This window comes from Gracilinanus agilis, chromosome 6 (assembly GCF_016433145.1).
Source record: "Gracilinanus agilis isolate LMUSP501 chromosome 6, AgileGrace, whole genome shotgun sequence".
NCBI classification, from domain to species: domain Eukaryota; kingdom Metazoa; phylum Chordata; class Mammalia; order Didelphimorphia; family Didelphidae; genus Gracilinanus; species Gracilinanus agilis.
This window is the reverse complement of record NC_058135.1, coordinates 244,766,905-244,789,233: the sequence shown is the minus strand read 5'-3', so window position 1 is coordinate 244,789,233 and position 22,329 is coordinate 244,766,905. Positions and strand designations below refer to the sequence as shown.

Genomic DNA, 22,329 nt, shown 5'->3' with positions numbered 1-22,329 from the left:
AATATTAATTTTAAAACTTAACAGTTTACCTATGAAATTTATTAGTTTAATATATCCATAAAATTCAAACTCAGCCAACAAAAGATAGGGGTGAGAAATTTTTCTAGCCCAAGAAAATGTAAAAGATCTATGACACTGGGGTGGGGGCTGGCCCAGAAGATAATACATAAAAGGGAGCCCTAAAAGGGGAGTGGAGAAATGGTGTTAAAGTTCAGAAAGTCAGAAACAGAGTAAATGCTTGTTAGATGAAAAAAGTTACTTTAAAAGGGGGAAAGAGATAAATAAGACAGCTTTGAAAAAAATGATGATTGCATTTATTTTATATGCACATGTGTGTATCTATCTATCTATATCTATCTATATCTATATCTATCTATCTATATATATATATTTTTAGTAAGCTGTATGTAATTGAGATTGGTGAATTTATACATAATCTTTTCATTTTCTACTTTGTATATGAAAACGTTCATTTTTCAATGTTTAATTCCTGAATGAAAAAATTAAAACAACAAAAACTTCACATTCATACACCCAAATATTTCTATCATCACTTTTTGTGGCAGAAAAGAACTGGAAACAAAATAGATGCCCATCCACGGGGAAGTGGCTAAACAAACTGCAGTACATAAATGCAAAGGAATATTACTGTGTGGTAAGAAACGACAAATATGATGACTATGGGGAAAAGAACAAATGCAAATCAGTCTTTAGTCGAAGTTGTGGTTCTTCCAATAACAATGTATGTCTGAAAGGGTTAAACTATAAAGAAAGCCGAGTGTCACAGAATAAACATTTTTGAACTGTGGTGCTAGAAAAGACTTTTGAGAGTCCCTTGGACAGGAAGGAGAGAAAATTGGTCAATACTTAAAGAAATTAATGCAGTCTATTCACTGGAAGGTCAAATACTGAAAGTAAAGCTTAAATACTTTTTAGTTATATAATGAGAAGGCACGACTCACTGATATTTGGAAAGACTGAAGGCAAAAGGAAAACGTGATGCTGGAGGAGAAGATATAAAGTATCTTGGGGTCAACAAACTTGAGCTTGAACAGACTACAGGAAACAGTGAAGGACAGAAAGGCCTAGTGTGCTATGATCCACGTGGTCTTGACAGGAAGAGTCAGACATGACTAAAGACCAAACAACAAAAAGGTAAACAGAGCCAAGAAAACAATCTATATGATGACTAAAAAGACATAAGTGGGAAGAATAATGATCACAAAACATTGAAAATGAATGCTGTGAAACTTACAAAGAACAAACTTAACCAAGAAGACCTATAAGATCACACAGATAGACAGACAGACAGACAGACAGACAGACACACACACACACACACACACACACTCTTGCAAAGGTAAGAGATTCACAGCTGTGGAGAACTGCATATATTGTCAATTTTTTTTCAATGTATTAACAGATACTGATTCCTTTTCCTCTTCCTCTTTGTCTTTTTTAAAAAATTCCTAGTTGTTTGTTTTTTTAATGGTTCATAGGGAGAAGGATGAGGGAGAAAAATAAGGTGATTTAAATATAAGATATCAATACAAATTTATTATTAAAAAAAAGGAATATACAATGACAGCATAAATGAGGAAGCAAGCAAGATCCAAGGAGAGAGGAAGTGGAATCATGAGCATGAGCAGCGAGGTTAGCCTGTTAGCATACTCAAAATACACGAACCACAGGTGATCTTTTCAAAATAATGTACTTCTACATATATTACTTTTCCTTTTCTTTCCCTATCTTTTAACAATTGCTTTATTTCTCCATTGCCTTTTCTTTATTTTAATGCAGAAAACAAAATATTTTCAAAGTTCAAATCATGGCCTGCACATTAATCCAATCCATGCTTTGAATTACTTTTCAAGGTCTTCATTCCAAGGACTAGCTCATACCTCGAAAACCCCAATCTCCCCAGTGCCCTTACTCTTTCATACCCTAATTCACAGATGATGAACTCTGTTTACAATGTTCTTTGTTTTTAAACTGCAATACTAAAATAAGCACAGAAACATTAGAAAGACCTATTTTTCTGGAAGAACATTACTCTGACTAAAAGGCTAATTGAGTGTCAGAGGATTTTAGATCATAAACTATTATCAACCTATAATCTCCAATTGTCAAAATGTTTTAGTTCCATAAAACAATAGATGGTCACTCTAAGTGCACTTTAAAGAAATTTTACAAAAAGGTGAAGAAAATTAATCTTAAATCTCATAATAAAAAAATCAATCTTTTTAAAAAAATACACTTACCATGTTTATGGACCATGTTGTCAATATCAAACTGATGTTCAGATTTACAGTGAGAAAATGTGTCTTCAGCAGAAGTGAATAACCTGAAACACAAGCAAAGACTTCAGGGGACATAGTCCAAGGAATAGTAAAAATAACAATTAGCATTTCTGTAGCATTTTGTTTCCAAAACTCTTTAGGAATATTATCTCATCTTATCTTCTAGGAAAACCCTAGGGAGTAGGTGATATTATTATTCTGATTTTACAGAAACTGAGGCAAGATATACAATGACTAGCCCAGAGTTACAGATAGCATATATCTAAAACTCTGTATTTGAATTCAGGTCTTCCTGAATCCAGACCTAGCACTCTACTCAATGAGCCAACTGATTGCCTCTAAATATTAAATAAGTATCATCTTATACTTCAATGGATCTGTGATCTCTTTGAGATGAGAACCACCTCCACTGATAAAAGTTCAAAAACCTAACCTGCCCCTTTCATATTATGCAATTATGTGCTTGTCCTTCCATAAATATGCCACAAAGGATCCATCTCCTATGCTAAGGGCCACACTCTGGTTCTTTTTTAATATTTTATTGTATACAAGGCAACAAACACTCAGGCTAAGCATCTGTTTCTTACTCTTAAATAGTCTTACTGTTATCTTGTCACCTACAAGTCATTACTGCTAATAGCTTTCTGCTTATAATCACCACATGCCTTCCATTGTTCTTGAGGATATCTGGAATTGTAACTCTTCAGAGACTGTGGCATGCCACTGTTTGATTTAACTTTACCCTCCTTTCTCATTTGTTTCTGGTTTTGACCTTCATTCTGACTAGTCCATTTTATCTGTTGGCATAGTCAGCAGATATTGAAATGACTCTCACATTTATAATCAACTGTTTCACTATTATTAAAATAGAGTTAATTCCCTTTTGGAGGTCCACTCTGTCTAATGCCTTCTGACATTCTTCTTGAAGTCTGAATTGCATATGATATAAAGATACTGATTAATCTACAAGTGTAAGTGAACTTTCTTTATCTCAAACCATGTTTTCCTTTCCAGGCTGAAAAGATCAGAGACTTAAATTTCCACCTCCTTCCCCAATTGTATCAAAGTCACAAAATATCAAAGTAAGTGTTCTATTAGTTTGTAGGCTCTCCAATACAACAAACATTTATTAAGAGTGTACTTTACAGCAAATCTTGCCTCAGATACTTCCCACCTATGTGACCCTGGAGAAGTCACTTCTCCAAATGCCTAGCCCTTACCACTCTTCTGCCTTAGAACCCATATTTAGTATTGATTCTAAGACAGAAGGGTTTTTAAAAAAAGAAAAAAGAATATTATGTGCTATGCAGCACATAGGACGCAAAACCCAAAACAAAATAACACTAGCCTCTAGAAATCTACTTTACAAGGAGGTTAAGTATAATAGTAAGTGCTAAACTTATTTACTTAATTTGTTCAATGAAATGAAATAAATGAATGAAAAAAATCTTACTATGCTTACCATGTGTCAAGTACAGGGAACAAAGTAGAAAAAAAGTCCCTTATCTCAAGAATCTAACACTAAAATCAGGGAAGCCAATACAAGTAGTAGAGTTCAGCTTTGGAGTAGATGGAAACCCCAAAGGTCCCAAGGTGCAGGGTGGATGGCAAGACCCAGAAGCTTTTAGAAGGAATCAGGGTATTATAAGGATAATATAAGAAGTTGGGTCTTATAACATTAGCTTTATGGATTAGGGGCAGAGAAGCTTTCTTGAACAAAACTTGGATTCTGGAACAAATCTGAGGCAAAGGTTCTTTGGAATGTTGAGAGAGGGGGTCTGAGGAGCAACTGTAACTCAGACTGTCGGTTGCTCTCTGGAGTGTGAGAGACAAGCTGCTGTGTCTCTGCTCTCTACTGCTTCATTTGGAGTTTGAGGGAAAGAAAGACAATTCCTGAAGGATCTTGGTGTTTTCCTTATTACCAATCTAGGGAAACACTAGGATTAGATTTAGTGATTGATCTACTGTGGCTGATGAAATTAAGTAGATCAATCACTAAATCTAATCTTAGTTAGTTAATCCTAATTTCATCTTTAAGAATACCAGAAATCTTGTTTTGCTCTAGGCAAAAACCCAGGGCCACAGTTAGCTGACTAAGACTCTGTCAGCTTTGCTGCTCTTATAACTGGAGATATAATTAACGTTTTATAATCTTATAAGGATATTAGTGCTCGGTATTGTAGAAGAGTTGAATTTGGGGGTTAGTAAGAACCAGGGAGTCAGTATAGCCTAGGAAACAAAGGCCAAAGAGATTCCTTGCGGAACCAGTTGATTTTGGGTGGAGTTAGATCCCCTTAGCTTAGTAATCCTTGTTTATATCCTTATATTCTTCTATACCATACTATATTTTCAATAAATAGTTTATTTTTTTAAAGAGACTCCAAAGCATTTCCTTGCGCTGAGTCCTGAGGAAAGCTCCTATCTGAGCTTCACCTCACTACTAAAACTGAGGCTACTTTGTAACCATCTATCAAAGTATTTAATCAGTTTCCAACATTATTTTTTACAGTTATTTACCAGAAAGGAATGGTAAATGACCTTTGGAGAGTGGACAATACAAGCATTTATGTTTACAAACAATTTTAAGAACCATACCATTCTGGGGGCAGCTAGATGGCACAGTGGATAGAGCTGGACCTAGATTCAAATCTGACCTCAGACATGTCTTAGCTGTATGACCCTGGGCAAGTCACTTCCCATCTGACTAGCCCTTGCCCTTCTGTCTTTAGAGTTGATACTAGGACAGAAAGGTTTAAAAAACAAAATTATGCCATTTTTCAGTACTCTCTATCCCCTATTCTGACATGCCACTTATCACTGAAAAAGAAGTCTGCATCAGACTGAAAGGTCTTTTTTTCTTGGTGCTTTTTTTTTTTTCATGGAATACTGTTGCCAAAAATTCTCCAACTTTCTAGTGATTAACATCTCTACATTTAGCCTGGTTCTCGGACAACAATTTATAGCTGGAATAAAATTGGACACCTTTCCAGTTTCTTGGAACCTACCAGGGCTTGCTTTCTGCTTGCAGAGGCTTCAAGAGCCCAGGGTCACCTTTAATGCATGAAGCATCAAAGTAGGACTTTTGCAGAAGCAGCTTATTAATTCAACTAAAAACAAATCCTCAGAATCACAAAATGAAAGAGTTGGAATTCTTAAAATCATCTAATTCTAAGTGAAACTAAGATATACTTTTTAACTGTAATTTGCCCACCATCACTCAGCTATTTAGCAGCATGGCTGGGCAAGAATCCAGGTATCCTGAATCATGGTCCAGGATTCTTACCACTACATCATATTACCAGGTCTGAGTGTTTTTAGTACTTATAGAAATATCTGCTCTTTTACTACCAAAGTTCATTTGTCTTCAAAATTACAATAATTTGGATTTCCTGAGGTTATGTGTTATAAAACATCATAGATATAAAGCCTTTTTTTCCCCTCTCTCAGGTAAAAGTGACCAAAAATATTTTCTAGTTGGAATTTTTCCCTTCTCTTCAAAGAGCAAATTGTACCTTTAGATGCTTTGGGCTGGCACAGAATGCTTTTAGGAAAAAAAGCATAAGGCACAATTTATTAATCTGGCACATTCCCACAGGACTTGAATGCTTCCAAAATGATCTTGTAGTGTTCCAAAGCTACTTGGCATTCCAAACGTACATGGACATCGTGAGGTCCAAAGTTTTTTACTATGTGACTTGCAAAACTGAAGGACACAAAAGACTAGGACTTTGCAGAAAGTAAACTATACTGAATAGCATTACTGAGAACAATTGATTAAATGTATTATATATTCTTAGTACGTGTGCATCAATTATAGTTTGAACAAAATTTTTGACCATCCCAAGGCAATATATCTATCTTTGAGTGTGATTAGTGGAAAGAGCACAGGACTGGAAGACAAAGGACACATGCTTGACACTGGCTCTGGGGAAATCACTTAACTTCCAAAAGGTGCTTAAAAAGATAATCTGGAAGGTCACTTTGAGCTCTAAGTCCTATTTCCCTAATAAGTAACAATTCAGCATTATTCATAGAGCATGACAGCACAAGACTGGAGTCAAGAGACTCAGCTGGATCAAGAGCTCTGACATTTACTAGCCATGGGAACCTGGGCAAGTCATAGAATCTAGAAGATATTCATTCCCACCACATTACCACCACAGTAGGACAAGGGGGTATGTACACCATAAAAAAAATTATTTTATTTTGCCTAGATTCCCTGACAGCTAATATAGATGCACATGCATGCATGCATGTACACAGGATCTACCTATCCATCTCTCCTGATAAGTGGCACAGTAGTAGATGGTATGCTGGATATGAAGTCTGAAGATCTGAGTTCAAATCTGATTTAAAGCACTTACTAGCTTGTGATGCTGAGCAAATCACTTAACCTTTATTTGCCTCAATTTCCTCAAATGTAAAATTGGGATAATAACAAGGTCTATCTCACAATGAGATACCTGTAACGCACTTAGCATAGTGTCTGGCATATAACAGGTATAATATAAATGTTTATCCTCCTTTCCTTTCCCCTTCATTATCTCCTACTAATAAGTCTTTCAGCTTAATGGCTGGACTTTTCTGAAAAATTCCATTTTCTGACAGATCTAGCATGTTTTCTCATGGGCCTTACCTTTTTTTCTCTAGAAGGAATTTTCTTATTATTGCCATAATTTCCAGCAAATGAAGGCTCCTCGTATCTAAAATAAAACTCCCCTTACAATATCCCTAAAAGTAGTCAGTTTCCATTTGATGTCCTCCAGAGATGGAAAACATTACCTTCAGAGAAAGCCCACTTCACTTTGGATTGCTCATTCTTCACATACCAATTTAAACCCTGCTTTTATGTAACTTCTACTCATTGCAAGCCAAAAAAATTTATTTAAAAAGGCTTTTCTACACAACATTTCAAATATTTGAAAATATGCATCCTCAAGTTTTTTCTTCTCTAAGTTTTACATAACTACTTCTTTCAAATGAATCTTCTACCATAGTTTCAAATACCTTCATTACCCTAACTGCCCTGGTGTCAACATAGACCATTCTGTCAATGTCATTTCCAAAAGTAAGGCAACCAAAACTGTACAAAATACTACAAATGGACTGACTGGAGCAGAATTCAGTGGGACAAAAATTCTCTGCTCTGGTCCCTATACTTTCCCTAATACAGTCCAAGAAAATATAAGGGGTTTTTTTTTTGCAACTATGTCACATTGTTAACTCATCTAACAGGCAGTCCACTAACAACTCTAGCTACACTTTCCCTAATCAATACTTGTACAACCCTAATTTTTGAATCCTAGTACAGGATTTTACATTAAACCCAATATTAAATTTCATCTGAACTGACTCGAATCTTAATCCTAGGCCAGTCAAAAACTTTTGGGATCTCAATTTTAATCGCCATATATCTCCCATATAAAGACTTAAATAAACATACTCTTCAGGTCTTCAACAAAGTCATCAGTAAAAATATTGTATTGACCTTTCTAACCTTGTTTCTTCATCTGTACCTACTTCAATAAACTCTTTGAAAGTATAAGGAAACTGCCCTAGAGATATAGTGACTGGCCCAAGATACTTATATAGAGAAAACATTTATTAATTACAAAGCTACAAATAAAAAGTGGCAAAGCTAAAACTAAAACTAAGGTCCTCTCCAAATCTTGCAGTCTTTCCAACACACCATGCTGCTATCCTACCTGCTATCCTTGAGTAGGTTAAGGGTCTTACATTGAAGTGGTTCCCTATTACCTCCAGAAACGAATCTAAAATCCTTTCTTTTAAAGCTTTGGTGAAGGGCCTCATTGCCAACTCCAACATATTACTATAGCCAGATAGTTAAGTTTCCCTGCCATAAGTCTCTCCCCACTCCAGTCTATTCTCAACTTTCAAGTCATCCTAAAACATAGATTTAACCTATAACCTCCCTCCAATCCCTATTCGATAAACCTAATGGTTTCCTCAATGAAATATAAAATCCTCTGGTGTTCAAATCCCTTCATAACTTGGCTTCCTTCAACTTTTCCAGTCTTCTTAAACCTTACCCCATGTATTCAAGTGACTCTGGCCTCCTTGATGTTTCTTACTTGTGATATTCTATGTTCTACCTCCCATTATTTTCACTGGCACTCACCCTCATCTCTGCCTTTTGGCTTCCTTCAACTCTCAGCTTAAGTCCCACTTTCTTCAAGAAGCCTTTCTTGGAGCTCCCTAACATTACAGCACCTTCCCTTTCTGAGCATGTCTACAATTTATGCTATGGATAGTTTGTTTATGAAGAGTTGTTTATAGGCTGTCTCCCTTTTTGGGCTGTGAGCTCCTAGAGGGCAGGAAATGTTCTTTTCCTTTCTTATATACCCAAGTTGTTTGTTTGTTTTTTTTTTTTTTTTGTCACAGTGCCTGGCACATAGTGGGTGCTAAGGGAATGCTTGCTGTTTGACTTGAACAGGAGAGTTGGGGGGGGGGGGGGTGTCCTGATGATAGAATGGACCAGAGATCAGGTAGCTCAATAGAGGTGTAGTCCAACTCCCTCACGTTACATTTGAGTTAACTGAGGCTGGCCAGGGATCCCATGCTAGGCTCTAACATGGGATGGAGGCACAGGTCCTGCAGACCAAGTCTGCAAAGCCTCTTTACAACCATGCACTCATGTGACCCTCACAACAACCCTGTGAGGTAGGTGCTACAATTCCACATCTGCATCTAAGAGGTGAGGAAACTGAGGCTCGCTCGGCCTTGCCAGTCCCAGGGCCCTCACCCGGGTCTTCCTCCGGGGCCAGCCAACGAACCTGTCACAGAACAGGCAGGGGGTCTGCTGCTTGTCTCGGGGCGGCTCCGCCTCCTCCTCCTCTTCTTCTTCCTCCTCCTCATCCTCCCAGGCCGCCTCTTCTCCGCTATCCGACAAGCCGGGCACCTCCTCCTCCTCGGCCTCCTGCAGCCGGCGCCTGGCGCCTGACAGAAGCATACACAAGACAAAGTCAGAGGCCTCGGACCCAGGCCCCGCCGGCCGCGCTGGGCAGGCCGGAGCCGTAGTAGGACCTCGTTGCTAAGGGGAAGGGGATACCCACCGGTGACGCCCGTTGCTAGGGAGCACATGGCGGCGCCCGGACGAGTGAAGGAAGCAATAGGAGGGAAGCCTGCGGGGATAGAGGCGGCAAGAGTGCGCGGGGTCCACTGGGGTGCGGGATTCAGGGCAGGCGGCACGTACTCACGCGCGCACGCGGGCACGCACGCGGCCTGGAGTGAGTGGCTCTGGGGCAAGAGCAAAGCGGGGCCTGAAAGGGGTGGGAGGTGTGCGCGTGCGCGAAAGCTGATGCTCCCTCTTCCGGCTCCGCAAGCACGCGGAGGAAGGAGGGGATCACGTGGGCGCACCTCCATCCTCCCGCTCGCCCTCCCACCGAGGCTCCACCTTTTCTTTGCAAAGGGGGCGTGGCCAGAGCTCTCCCATTGTATCCAGTACTTCCCGCCCCGCCCCCCCATGGTGAAATAGCTTGAACTCTGGTTTATCATCCGGAAGCCAGGGGTTCAAATCCCCCTTCTAAAGTTAATTCTGTGACCTTGGGCAGATGACTGACCCTCCTTGTGCATAAATTTCCTTCTCCGCAAAAGGATGAGGTGGAGATTAAATATGATAGAATCTGAGATACTATCTGTAGCTCCCCTCGAGTACTTGGGGACAGAGAAACAAAGAGAGGCTTCCCTGCTGCTTCCCCCCCCCACATTCTTCCAGTCCTGCAGCGCTGCAACTAGCCTAAGAGCCCTCTGATGGAGAAGGAGGACGAGGAGGAAGAAGGGTATGCGGAGGAGGAGGGACGGAGAAAAAGGAGAAGGAGGAGGAGGATCCGCAGTGTGTCAGGGCACAGAGAATGTCATCTAAAAGAAAAAAAAGAAAAAGTCCTACCCACATGCACTGCAGAAGGTCTATGCAGATGCCGCATTCTGACTCTACATCATTGAGACAAGCCATGCTAATTTCAAAGCTGTAATGTCACTCTCTTCTTAGTATTCTTAAACCAGAGAGATTTGCAGTGTAGATGGAAACAAACAAACAAACCTGGTTTTGAGTTTAAATCTAAATTTTATCTTGTATTTCTTTCTATGACTTTGGCCAAGTCACAATCAGTAAGAGAACCAGCTTCCTTATCTGTAAAATGAAGGAATTAGATTAAATGATGGTGTATAAGGTCTCTCCCAGCTTTAAAAATCCAGATTACACTAATATCCCCTTCCTTTGAATTCTTCTATCACCACTCTCTAAATCACCCAACTGAATATTTGTTATACTTAGCTACAAGGCAGTCCTAGTAGGGCATTTGAATCATCTTTAGTCACCAATTTTTAAGTGTCCTATTAATGTTAACCATTAATTGTCATAATAACATTGATGGAATATTAGTTTTCATAATAATATCAATGGAGTGTTAATTTCCGTAATAATCTTAATAGAATGTTAATTTTATTGTAATATTAATTAATGTTGATTTTCATAATAATATTAATGGAATATTACTTTTCATAATATGAAAATAATTCCATAAGCATGGAATAGAAGGCTGCCCTCAGAGTCAAAAAGATTTAAAGCTTCACCTCTACTAGCCACTTTAGGCAAGTTAATTGACCTTTTAAAGCCTCCAGATAACTCTAGCCTAAAAATTATAGAGTAGGTACTATTCTGCAATAGTACAGGGAATTCCCTATAGGGATGGAATCACAGGTCTAGGATAAAGGGAAAAAATGTGGGAAAAGAACTCTCCTTTATAAGATTTGAGAATAGGGACTTTTGAATTCTGATCCTAAGTCCAGGAACTGTTCCAGCTGGTGAGTATTACTTGCTTTTCTAAAGTTAATGAGGACACTAGAGTTAAGGGGTTACATACAGTTGGCTATTCAATCAATCAACAATCATTTATTAACCACACAGTCCCAAGAACTGAAATGTAATCCTGTTTCCCACTCATCACCCCCTCCATTTAGGTAGATTGCTTGTTAAACTAAAGGAAATCAGGAACAATGCTTTACATTTCTTCATATCATTTGCTTTCCAATCATGTACATTTTGTTGTTCAGTTATTTCTCTTATGTTAAATCTTTGTAAAGACTCCATTTGGGGTTTTCTTAGCAGACACTAGAGTAGTTTGCCATTTCCTCATCCAGCTTGTTTTACAAATGAGGAAACTGAGGTGAACAGGGTTAAAAGTGCCCAAGATCATATGACTAGTTACATACTAATCACTTAAATATTAGTTGAATTTATTCATTCATCTAATACCTATTTAGCAATTATAATATAAAAAACACAGTACTAGGCACTAGATAATAATGCAAAATTTAGATGAGATCCAGTCTTGGCCCTTTTGTGCTGAAAGCAAAGCTCAGCTATCAGTGGAAGGTGGGCTGTCCCAAAAAGTGAATGTGATCTTAAGCTGCAAAAAATATCAGCTTATTACCTAGAGTTCCCACCTCTAACACGTACTGGCTATGTGAAATGGTTGACATTCTTTGTCTTTCCCCCAAGCCTGTAAATTGAAAAATAGTTGCTGTTCTCTACCAGATCCCCTGGAGAATGAACTGACCAACCACTCTGGTATCCTTGCCAAGAAAACCTCATGGATAGCTATGGTCCATGGGGTCATGAAGAGTAGGACACAACTGAACAAGTAGGATTTTCCTTTCTAGGAGTTTGATATGCCAACAAAATCACAGGCACAGACAAAAAAATCTATCTGAGGGGGCAGCTGGGTAGCTCAGTGGATTGAGAGTCAGGCCTAGAGACAGGAGGTCCTAGGTTCAAATCTAGCCTCAGACACTTCCCAGCTGTGTGACCCTGGGCAAGTCACTTGACCCCCATTGCCCACCCTTACCACTCTTCCACCAAGGAGCCAATACACAGAAGTTAAGGGTTTAAAAAATAAAAAAATAATAAAAATCTATCTGAACTCTTGTTGCTTAGGCTAAATATGAAATACCATCTCAAGTAGTAGGTACCACATTTTAGGAGGTACCGTGATAAATTAGAGCATATATATTGAAAAAAAAAAAAAAAAAAAAAAGACAACCTAGATTGTGTAGGGGCTTGAGAATCTACTGAAAAATTGGAAGTGGTCAGCCTGCAATGGAGAACAAGTTAAGGAAATGATAGCTGTCTTTAAATACTTGAAAGGTTGACTATCTTGTGAAATGGAGATCTGAAGGGAAGGATTGGAAAAAGTAGGAATTAGATTACAGTAGTCTTCACTCTTTTCCCAGCTTCTCTTCCAAAATTCTCCAACAGGTCCCAGGTCTCTTCTCATCCTAGACGATCCCTCTGCCCGTGTCCCTCTTTGCCCATTGGAGAATTCTCCCTAGAACCTCCAAAATTCTCAGTCCTGCTTCATTTTTGGCTTGACCACCATGGCCCAATGTACCTTTTCTACCCTTCTCAGCTCCCATTAGAATGTGAGCTACCTGAGAGAAGGAGCTGTCTTTTTGCTCAGATTCATATCCCTAGTGCTTGTTGACTTAGTTTGAGTTGTCAATAATGTGAATGTGATGGTAACCCACTAACTACTAAAAGGAGTTCCATGTAAATTATGGTAGATAATTTATTTTATTTATTAATTTTTTAATAATGAAAACAAAATAAATGTAAACATTTAATCAATACATTAATCATTTATTAAGCAGTTATTTTGGGCAAGGTACTGTGCAAGACCATCCTGCTCTAGTATAACTTAAGGAGAAAGCCCCCAAGTAGTAACTATTGTATGTTCTAGCACTGATACCTAGAACCACAGAATTGCCTTTTTCAGGGAGGCTTAACATGGAGGGTATGAATTTACTTTGTAACTTTCTTATTACATTCTAATATAATTGGGGTTTTTTATTCCTCTTTATTTTATTTAATGAATTTAAAAATATTATTCTGTATAGAAATAGGTTTTGAGTGATAATATATGTATAATCCAGTGGAACTGCTTATCAGCTCCAAGAGGGGGAGGAAACAGGGGAGGGAGACAACAAGGATCATGTAACCATGCAAAAAAAATAAAAAAAGGGGGCAGCTGGGTAGCTCAGTGGAGTGAGAGCCAGGCCTAGAGACAGGAGGTCCTAGGTTCAAGCCCAGCCTCAGCCACTTCCCAGCTGTGTGACCCTGGGCAAGTCACTTGACCCCCATTGCCCACCCTTACCAATCTTCCACCTATGAGACAATACACCGAAGTACAAGGGTTTAAAAAAAAAAATAAAAAAAGGAAAGGAAAGGAAAAAATAAAATAGAGTAGTAGGTAAACACCTGAGGCAGAAAGAGCAATAAAATAAAATAATATTATTTTAGGAAGGGATCTGTAGGCTTCACTAAGAATTCCAAAAAGGTCCAAGGCCCCAAAATAGTTATGAACCCTTGGACTAGTTAGGTATAAGGTTAGGGGTTTTTTACTTTTCTGCTTAATTCAAGAACCATAATATCACTAGAGGAAATATCTTTTTATTGAACATGCTAAAGAATTATTGAAGGCACAGGAATCATGTAAACAATCATGTACATACAGTATGGAATAACCTCTGTAATCTGTACCAATTTGGTCCCTGTAACCAGGCAACCATTCTTTGAGAAAAAAGCTCAAAAACTTGTCTTTTTTGACAATGTTGTAATTGATGGAGTACTTTGCTTAGGAAAAGTAGGTCTCAGAATGTATTAGAAAAAGGGACCAGAAGGCAGTTGGGTGGCTCAGTAGATTGAGAGCCAAGTCAAGAAATCAGGAGATCCTGGGTTCAAATCTGGCCTTTGGCACTTCCTAGCTGTGTAATCCTCAGCAAGTCCCTTAACCGCCATTGCCCCTACCAGTCTTCTGCCTTGGAACCAATGCTAAGTATTGATTCCATGTCAGAAGATAGGTGCTTAAAAGGATAAGTAAATAAAAATGGACCAGCTAATAAATAATAGAACTATTTTGAATTCTAATGGAGGGAAGAGAAGACTGTAAAAGTTTTAATTAGATCACTGATTCTCAACTGCAGGCCCCCAAAGGACCACAGAGTCACTGCAAGGGATAAAGAAATCAATATACAAAACTATAAAGAAGTAAACCTACTTTCCATAAGCCAAATGTTTCCCACACATATAAATTGCTATTTTAAAAAAAACCTACACAGATACTAAATACAAATGTAAAATCATTTAACAGTGTTCTTAATTCACTTTAGAAAAATCTAAATTAGATATTTGTTAGATATTTTAGATATATTAGATATTTTCTCAATAGCTGATATGACAATTATAGCATATGGGCCAGATTCATGAAATATGACACTTTAAAAAGTTGGGAATAACTGAAATAGGTTAACTTTTGGGGGGAATAAATAATTTAGCAAATATGCATTTATATAAGCATGCACTACTATGAATGTTTTGCAAAGAGCTTTTCATTAGATCCTTAAAACAACCCTGTTAGGTAAGTGCCATTATTTCTAACAATCATTTTCCAGATAAGGAATCTAAACCTGAAGGAGGTTTAAGTGATTTGTTCAGGACATAGTTGGTGTGTAGGGTAGGATTTAAACTCAAGTTTTCTGGACTCCAAATTCAGTGTTCTATTAATTATTCCACCAAGAAGCCTCAAATTTTATTACATTACATTATATAATATAATACCCTATATTATATCATATATATTATATTTAAGTGGTTAGTAAACTAAATAGCCCTGTATTGCCACTGTCTTGAAAGTGTAAACGTGTTTATGATAGGAGAATCAAAGGCATTTGGGAAGAAAAGGCATTTTTTTCCCCAGTGTGATCAGGGCTGATTAAGGTCTTCTGCTTTTCCAAGATTATGGATAGCCTGGTTGTCCAGCAACTCCATCTTCTTGTCACTTGGGGTCACTAGGTTATTAATCATTGCTCTGACAACAGTTATAACAGGTACAGAATAATCTTTGGCCCATGAGGTTGGTAGTGAACCAAGGAATTTTCTGGTCAACCACTCAGCTGGGCGGGATTCTTTTCTGTTACACAATAAGACTCTAAAAACAGAGAAGAAAAACAAAGATGATATAACATCCTAAGCTATAATCAGAGAGAATGTAGGTAAAAGATTTTATTCGATGTTTAAGGAAAAGAAAATTAGAAAGGCAATTAATCATGCCCAACAAGTATTTCATAACTACTCTGAAAGCACCTTTAAGCCTTTTTTTTTTCTCAAGAGCAAAGGCAGGGACTTTGATAAGACAAACCACTAACACCCTGCCCAGTGGGAGAGAGGAAGGAGTAGTTAGTTCCCCTTAAACTTTCTCTCTTTAAATCCAGGGTTTTTTAATCTAGGAGCTATTAATTTTTTTTTTTAGAAAAAGTTATATCTATCTCAATTTAATTGGTTTCTTTTATAATCTTATATATTTCATTTTACGTACTTAAAAAAAAATTATTCTGAGCAGTCCTGAGATTTTAACAGGGTCCATCATACACATATACCCACAAGATTAAAAACCAAGGTTCTAGTGTTGAAGGAATACACTTTCTTGGTCATCTTGGGTCATAGTCTTTTGTTGTCCATTTCTGGACCAGACAGACAGACCAGAAAAAAAGTCAGGGGAATGCCTAAAGGGATGAACTGTATAAAACACCATCTTGTAAGTCAAACTCTCCAAATGACCCTTGACTATCCCTGGCTTTAGCTAGGACTTGAATATGCTCCTTAGCATCTGTGCTCTCCCATTATATAGTCCAAGCAAATATGACATCCTCAACATGTAAAATTAACCTCTGCTTTGGATTAGAAATTAAAATATCTGAGCTGGTCTCAGCTTCTCCCAAAGCTTAATTTAGACCTGAAGGAAAATATAGGGAGCACTTGTAATACTTACGCAGGTCTAAAAATGGTGTAGCGGTCAAAGTTCAACTCTTCAACTTTGGCTTCTACTTCACCCTAATAAAATAAATCATCAAGATTTAGTCAAAGCCAGGTCAGTCAATCTGATGAGTTCATGATAGAATGACTTCATCCTCTGCAGAGTACACAGTCCCCCAAAGTCTGAGTTATCCTCAGGATTCATTTCTCTTAATATTTCAAGGAATCATGATTACAGCAGTGTGGGCACACTATCTGCCAACACAGATTACAAATGATCTTCGTGAGTTGCTTCACTTGAGAAATTAATCACCAACTGATGATGAATTTTGATGTGACTCATTGGGTGGTTTTTTAAGATGCTCAAAGGTCTATACACTGGGTGCAAATACAGTATTTTGGGGGGCAGCTGATGAGAGTCAGGAGATCCAGGGTTCAAATTTGATCTCAGACCTTTTCTAGTTGTGTGCCCCTACCAGCAAGTCGCTCCAACTGCCTAGTTCTTTATTGCTCTTCTGCCTTGGAACCAATACTCAGCATCAATTTTAAGACAGAAGATAAGGATTAAAAAAAGAGAGAGAGAGAAAGACAGCCCCTGCTCTCAAGGAGCTTACAGTCTAATGGGGGAGAAAACATCCAAACAAATATATACAAAGTAAGCTATAGAGAGGATAAATGGGAAATAATTAAGACAAAAGTCTTAACCTTGACTCCTTCATGAACCTCATCCTCCTCGTCTGTAAAATAAGGGTGGAAAACAAGATGATCTTTAAGGTCATGGAACTATAAACCTTCAGTTTTCTAAATTAGGCACAATGGTTTATGAGATTCTTTAGGAATTTTTTGATCATAGTGCTCTAACAGAAAAGATGCTTGTATAAAAAAAATCAAGCCATTCCCCAATTGATAAATGGGCAAGGGACATGAATAGGCAATTTTCAGATAAAGAAATCAAAACTATCAATAAGCACATGAGAAAGTGTTATAAATCTTTAATAATTAGAGAAATGCAAATCAAAACAACTCTGAGGTATCACCTCACACCTAGAAGATTGGCTAAAATGACAGCAGGGTAGAATAATGAATGTTGGAGGGGATGTAGCAAAATTGGGACATTAATGCATTGCTAGTAGAGTTGTGAACTGATCCAACCATTCTGGATGGCAATTTGGAACTATGCCCAAAGGGCTATAAAAAATGCTTGCCCTTTGATCCAGGCATAGCATTGCTGGGTTTGTACCCCAAAGAGATCATAGATAAAAAGACTTGTACAAAAATATTTATAGCTGCGCTTTTTGTGGTGGCAAAAAACTGGAAAATGAGGGTATATCCTTCAATTGGGGAGTGGCTGAACAAATTGTGGTATCTGTTGGTGATGAAATACTATTGTGCTAAAAGGAATAATAAACTGGAGGAATTCCATGTGAACTGGAAAGACTTACAGGAATTGATGCAGAGTGAAAGGAACAGAGCCAGAAGAACATTGTACACAGAGACCAATACACTGTGGTAAAATCGAATGTAATGGCCTTCTGTACTAGCAGCAATGCAATGACTCGGGACAATTCTGAGGGATTTATGGAAAAGAACGCTACCTACATTCAGAGGAAGAACTATAGAAGTGGAAACACAGAAGAAAGGCAACTGCTGGAACACATGGGTTGATACACACATGATTGGGGATGTAGACTTGAAACAATCACACCAATGTAACTATCAATAACATGGAAATAAGTCTTGATTAATGACACATGTTAAAACTAGTGGAAATGTGCATTGGTTATGGGGGGATGGTTGAAGGGGAAAGTAAGAACATGAATCATGTAACCATGGAAAATTTTTCTAAAAAAAAAAAAAACATATTTAAATCAAAAACAAAAAAGAAAGAAAGAAAAGATGCTGCTTCAGGCACCATTGATTGTAGTGGCTTTCTTTCCATGAGGGAAAAAAAAACTTTATGAATGCTGAAATCTAAGAATAGTACCAAGAAAAAAATATTACATAAATCTGAGAAAATAGGGAATTCCTTTTATCTTAATGCATTTAGTTCTGCATGTTTTTTTTTCTAAAGGAAATTACCCATTGAATTATTTTATGCTAATGATAAAAAAAGTTTGCTTCTTGGAATTCATATCATTTTATTATTTGGATTGCTTAGTTTTCCTTTTGAGAATACACTTGCTTTGGATTTTCAGTAATTCAATATTAAACATGTTGTTGATAATACGAAAGTATCTATTAAAGAAATGATCCCATGCAGTTCTTCCAGGGTCAAGGAATGCTTTGTTATTTGGTCATTCAGTCCTGTCTGACTCTACATGACTCTATGAGATTTTCTTGGCAAAGGTACTAAATTATTTTGCCATTTTCTTCTCCAGTGTCCTCCATTTTACAGATGAAAAAGTGATATAAATCGGGGTTAAGTGACTTGCCCTGGATCACACAACTAGTAAATGTCTGAGGCTAGATTTGAACTCAGATTGTTGTCACCCTAATTCCATGGCTCTATCCACCTACCACTTAGCTATCCTCTACTGAATATTAGCAATTAGCATCTAATAGTGCTGGACCCAATGGAAATCTCTGGTAATAATCCATTGGTTAGCAGATATTTCACTGACCCTAACTGCATTTAGATTCAATAAGTCAACTACATAAGTACAGGATGGGGAAGGTAGGCCTTAGGGGCAGTTCATCATAATATGGATTCTAAAATGAAAGGATAAGGTTTTTTAAATTTTTTAAAGCATGCCTGCATTTGGCTAGAAGGTTGTACTAAATAACCACTAAGATCTCATCCAATTCTAAAACAAGAAAGGACACTAATGATCACAGAGTCCAAATTCTTAATTTTATACACAAAGAAACAAATCCAGGACTCGAGAAGTTAAGAGAATTACCAAGAGACTATATAAAAATATAGTCAGTGGCAGACTGTTTTTTTTGATAGGCAAGAAAAAAACACTAGAGGTCACTATGGAGAGACATTTTCTAATGAAAGATAACTACATTTTTTTCCCCCAAAGCTAAAAGCTTCCCTCCAGTAAAATACTCCTTCCTCAGTATAAAAATTCTAAGTCATCATAATTCACATTGACTGGATGAATTTGTTAGTCATCATTTAGAACGGCTGAGTCTCTTAATTTGTAAAAACAGAAACATAGACAAACCTTAACTTGCAAATACAAAAAACTGCTTGACTTGTCAGCTCCTTTAGATGAAAGTAAGTTGAAATGTTTGCAACCTCCAGCTTTTGCCAACTCTGCAGACTTCAACACATAATCCCGGTCAACACGAACAAATCCATCCTGAGCAGGGGAATAAAAGATGGGATGGTGATTTCCAAGCGGCTGTAAGCTAGAATCGTGTCATTTGGTTCATCTTAAAGATTAGTCTTTGTTTCTGGCTTGCACCCAAGCTATATCCAAAGGCAGTGCTGAAATTCAAAGGAAGAAAGGATCCAAGAAAAGACAGAGAGCCAACTTGAGTAGAAAGGAGAGAAAGAACAGCTGTGAGGAGAAAAGCAAAGACGGGTGAAGTTGAAAAACATAAGAGACCTAGGAAAAGTAACTGAAGGTTAGGAAAATTTCCATTTCTTCAGTCTTTATCATTTTTTCCTCTTCCACCATCTTGTATTTTGTTGACTGGTCTTAGCTCAGTGTGCTTATTATAAGCTTTTTCCAGCCTTCTCAAACCTCATGCTATAGTCCCCAAATTCTGGGATCTATGGACCCAGAACTCCTGGCTGTCCCTCACAAATAACCCTTAGTCTCCTGACTGAAAACAACATTTAATGGTTATCCCCATGCCCGGAAGATGCTCCTAGCTTCCTTCAGGACTCTGCTAAAATTCCCCTTTTCTTTTCCAATCTTTTTTAAAGCCACTACCTTCCTATTAACCCTAAATATATCTTTTTTGTAGAAAGTTACATGCTTTCTTCCTCTTTCAACTTTGACCTCTATAAGGACAGCGATTGGCTCTGTGTGTGTGACTGATACATAGTAGGCATTTAATAAATACTTAATAAAAATGGAATTTTTTTTCTTAGCTCAAAGAGCCAAGATTACCTTCTGTAATAGTTCCACTGTGTACTAGTAAGATCACATATAGAATACTCTGTTCATTTATGGCCACCATCTTTTAAATAAGGAAATTAACAAATAGAAATTGACAAGAGGAAAGAAACTGAAATGATGAGGGATCTGCAAACCCCCTGCCTATGGGGAACAGTTGAAAGTTTTGGGGAGATTTATCCCAGACAGAAGATTTAGGAAAGACAACTAGCTTCAATTATCTATCTGGAAGCCTCTGGCATGACGCAGGGCAAAGTAACCAGAAAGCTATGATCTGAATACACATTGAAGACCAACACACTAGAATTTATCAGGGAAAAAAAAAATTGAGTCTAAGAAAGCAAACTTGCCAAATGGAAATGGGCAAGGAAAATAAAAGAATCATAGATTTAGAGAAGGAAGGTTCACCTAGGATCACCTAGTCTAACCATCTAAGTCTCAAGTGGAAATAAATAAAATAACCTATCAACCAATCTAATAAAACTTTATTACCAGAATCCCAGAGGATAATTTTTAAAAATTATCCAGAAAAGTAACTGGATAGTAAGTCGTTGGTTCCTTAGAATGAAGGTTAGCACAATAGTCTGATATTCAATAAATAAGAGATAGCTAAAAAGAAATTACTAATGTCAGTTTTCCTGTACCTTAAGCTCTGCAAACCCAGGTATTATGATGGTTTTAAATCTTTACAGTAAGGAGACATCAATTCTAATTTTTCAAAAGATGAACAAGTTATTACTACACTTTTAAATCCAACCTCTCTTTTTTTTAACATATATTTGATTATTTTTGTTGTCCAGTTTTCCAGTCGTGTTTTTGTGATTCTTTTTGAGGTTTTCTGTAGTGATTTACCATTTCCTTCTCAAGCTCATTTTACAGATAAGAAAACTGAGGCAAACAGGGTTAAATGACTTGCCTAGATTCACAGTTAGTTAAGTTCCTGAGACCACATTTGAACTCAGGAAAATGAATCTTCTGACTCCAAACCTGGCATTTTATCCACTATGCCATCTAGCTACCCATAGATATGATACTTATGACCAAAAATTAAGTTTAGGTGTGTGTATATCCTTTGGAATTGCAGGGTCTGGGTTCAAATCTCAGACGTTGCCACTTATTGTCTATGGTTTTGGGAAGGTCACTTAAAAGCTCTCTGGGTCTCATTCTCTTTATAAAATGAATGGGCTGCAGTGGATTAACTCAATTACAAATATTTATTCAGTGTTTACATACAGCAAGAAGAACCTGGAAGACTAAATATTGGTCTTCCTACTTGGGATCCATTTAAGTCCATTCTCTAATCTATGCCAGCGATGTGACTCTGTGCATCTAGGAAACTAGGAAAAATTACAGAGGTGTTGACTAGCCTTGTAGGAAAGAATTTTTTGACCTAGGAGTTCCTGACATAGCTCTCATAGCCCTTTAAACTTCTAAAGTTCTTTGAGGACCCCAAAAAATTTTTGTTTATGTGTTTAATATCCATCTATATTACCTTATTAGAAATGCAAACAGACACCATTAGAAATATTAAATTAAATATTAATCTAAAAATAGATTATTAATATAAAATAAATCATTTGTTTAAAAATAATAAATGACAAATATTAATTCATTTGTACAAATAAATCCATTATATATAAACAAATATTTCTGTATATAAAGTAACTCTATTTTCCAAAATGAAAATAGAGTTTTTCTGCAAATTTTTTTAATGTCTAGGTTAATAGAAGATTTTCATAACTGCTTCTGCATTCAATTTATGGTGATATGTTCTTTTGTTTGAACAAAAGAAATTCAGCCACATACAAATATATTGTTGAAAAAGGGAAGATTAGTTTTTAGGCAAATAATGTTTGCCTAATATAAATATAATATAATAAATATATAGAATATAATTATATAATTTTATATATTCATATAAATAGATTTATATGTATAGAGAAATACATACTTATTTTTATTTATTTGTATAGAAATATATACATATAATTTATATCTATATAGCTATGCCAACATATAAATATGATGTATATATTTATATTTTATATATAATTTATATAGAAATATATTTTATATTTCTGTGCCAACATATAAATATAATGTATATATTTATATTTTATATAGAATT

General features: G+C 36.9%; 2 protein-coding genes across 3 annotated transcripts in view; both read right to left on the bottom strand.

Annotated features, from left to right (window-relative positions):
- PRMT3 (protein arginine methyltransferase 3) overlaps positions 1–9,573 on the bottom strand; it is a 181,508-nt gene extending 171,935 nt beyond the window's left edge. The window contains exons 1-3 of one of the 2 annotated variants that reach the window (XM_044680312.1): positions 9,370–9,573; positions 9,095–9,250; positions 2,262–2,344 (exon numbers count right to left, since the gene is read on the bottom strand). In XM_044680312.1, coding sequence (XP_044536247.1) covers positions 2,262–2,344; positions 9,095–9,250; positions 9,370–9,401 — 271 coding nt within the window. In that variant the 5' untranslated portion in view covers positions 9,402–9,573. Of the gene's footprint in view, positions 1–2,261; positions 2,345–9,094; positions 9,258–9,369 lie in introns of both variants that reach the window. The other variant, XM_044680311.1, reaches the window with a different exon arrangement.
- A 5,003-nt stretch (positions 9,574–14,576) lies between these two features.
- Positions 14,577–22,329, bottom strand: part of HTATIP2 (HIV-1 Tat interactive protein 2) — a 15,900-nt gene continuing 8,147 nt past the window's right edge. Inside the window, exons 4-6 of the mRNA XM_044680637.1 lie at positions 19,299–19,436; positions 16,145–16,206; positions 14,577–15,304 (exon numbers count right to left, since the gene is read on the bottom strand). Of these exons, the coding sequence (XP_044536572.1) occupies positions 15,079–15,304; positions 16,145–16,206; positions 19,299–19,436 (426 nt within the window). The 3' untranslated portion in view covers positions 14,577–15,078. The remainder of the gene's footprint in view (positions 15,305–16,144; positions 16,207–19,298; positions 19,437–22,329) is intronic.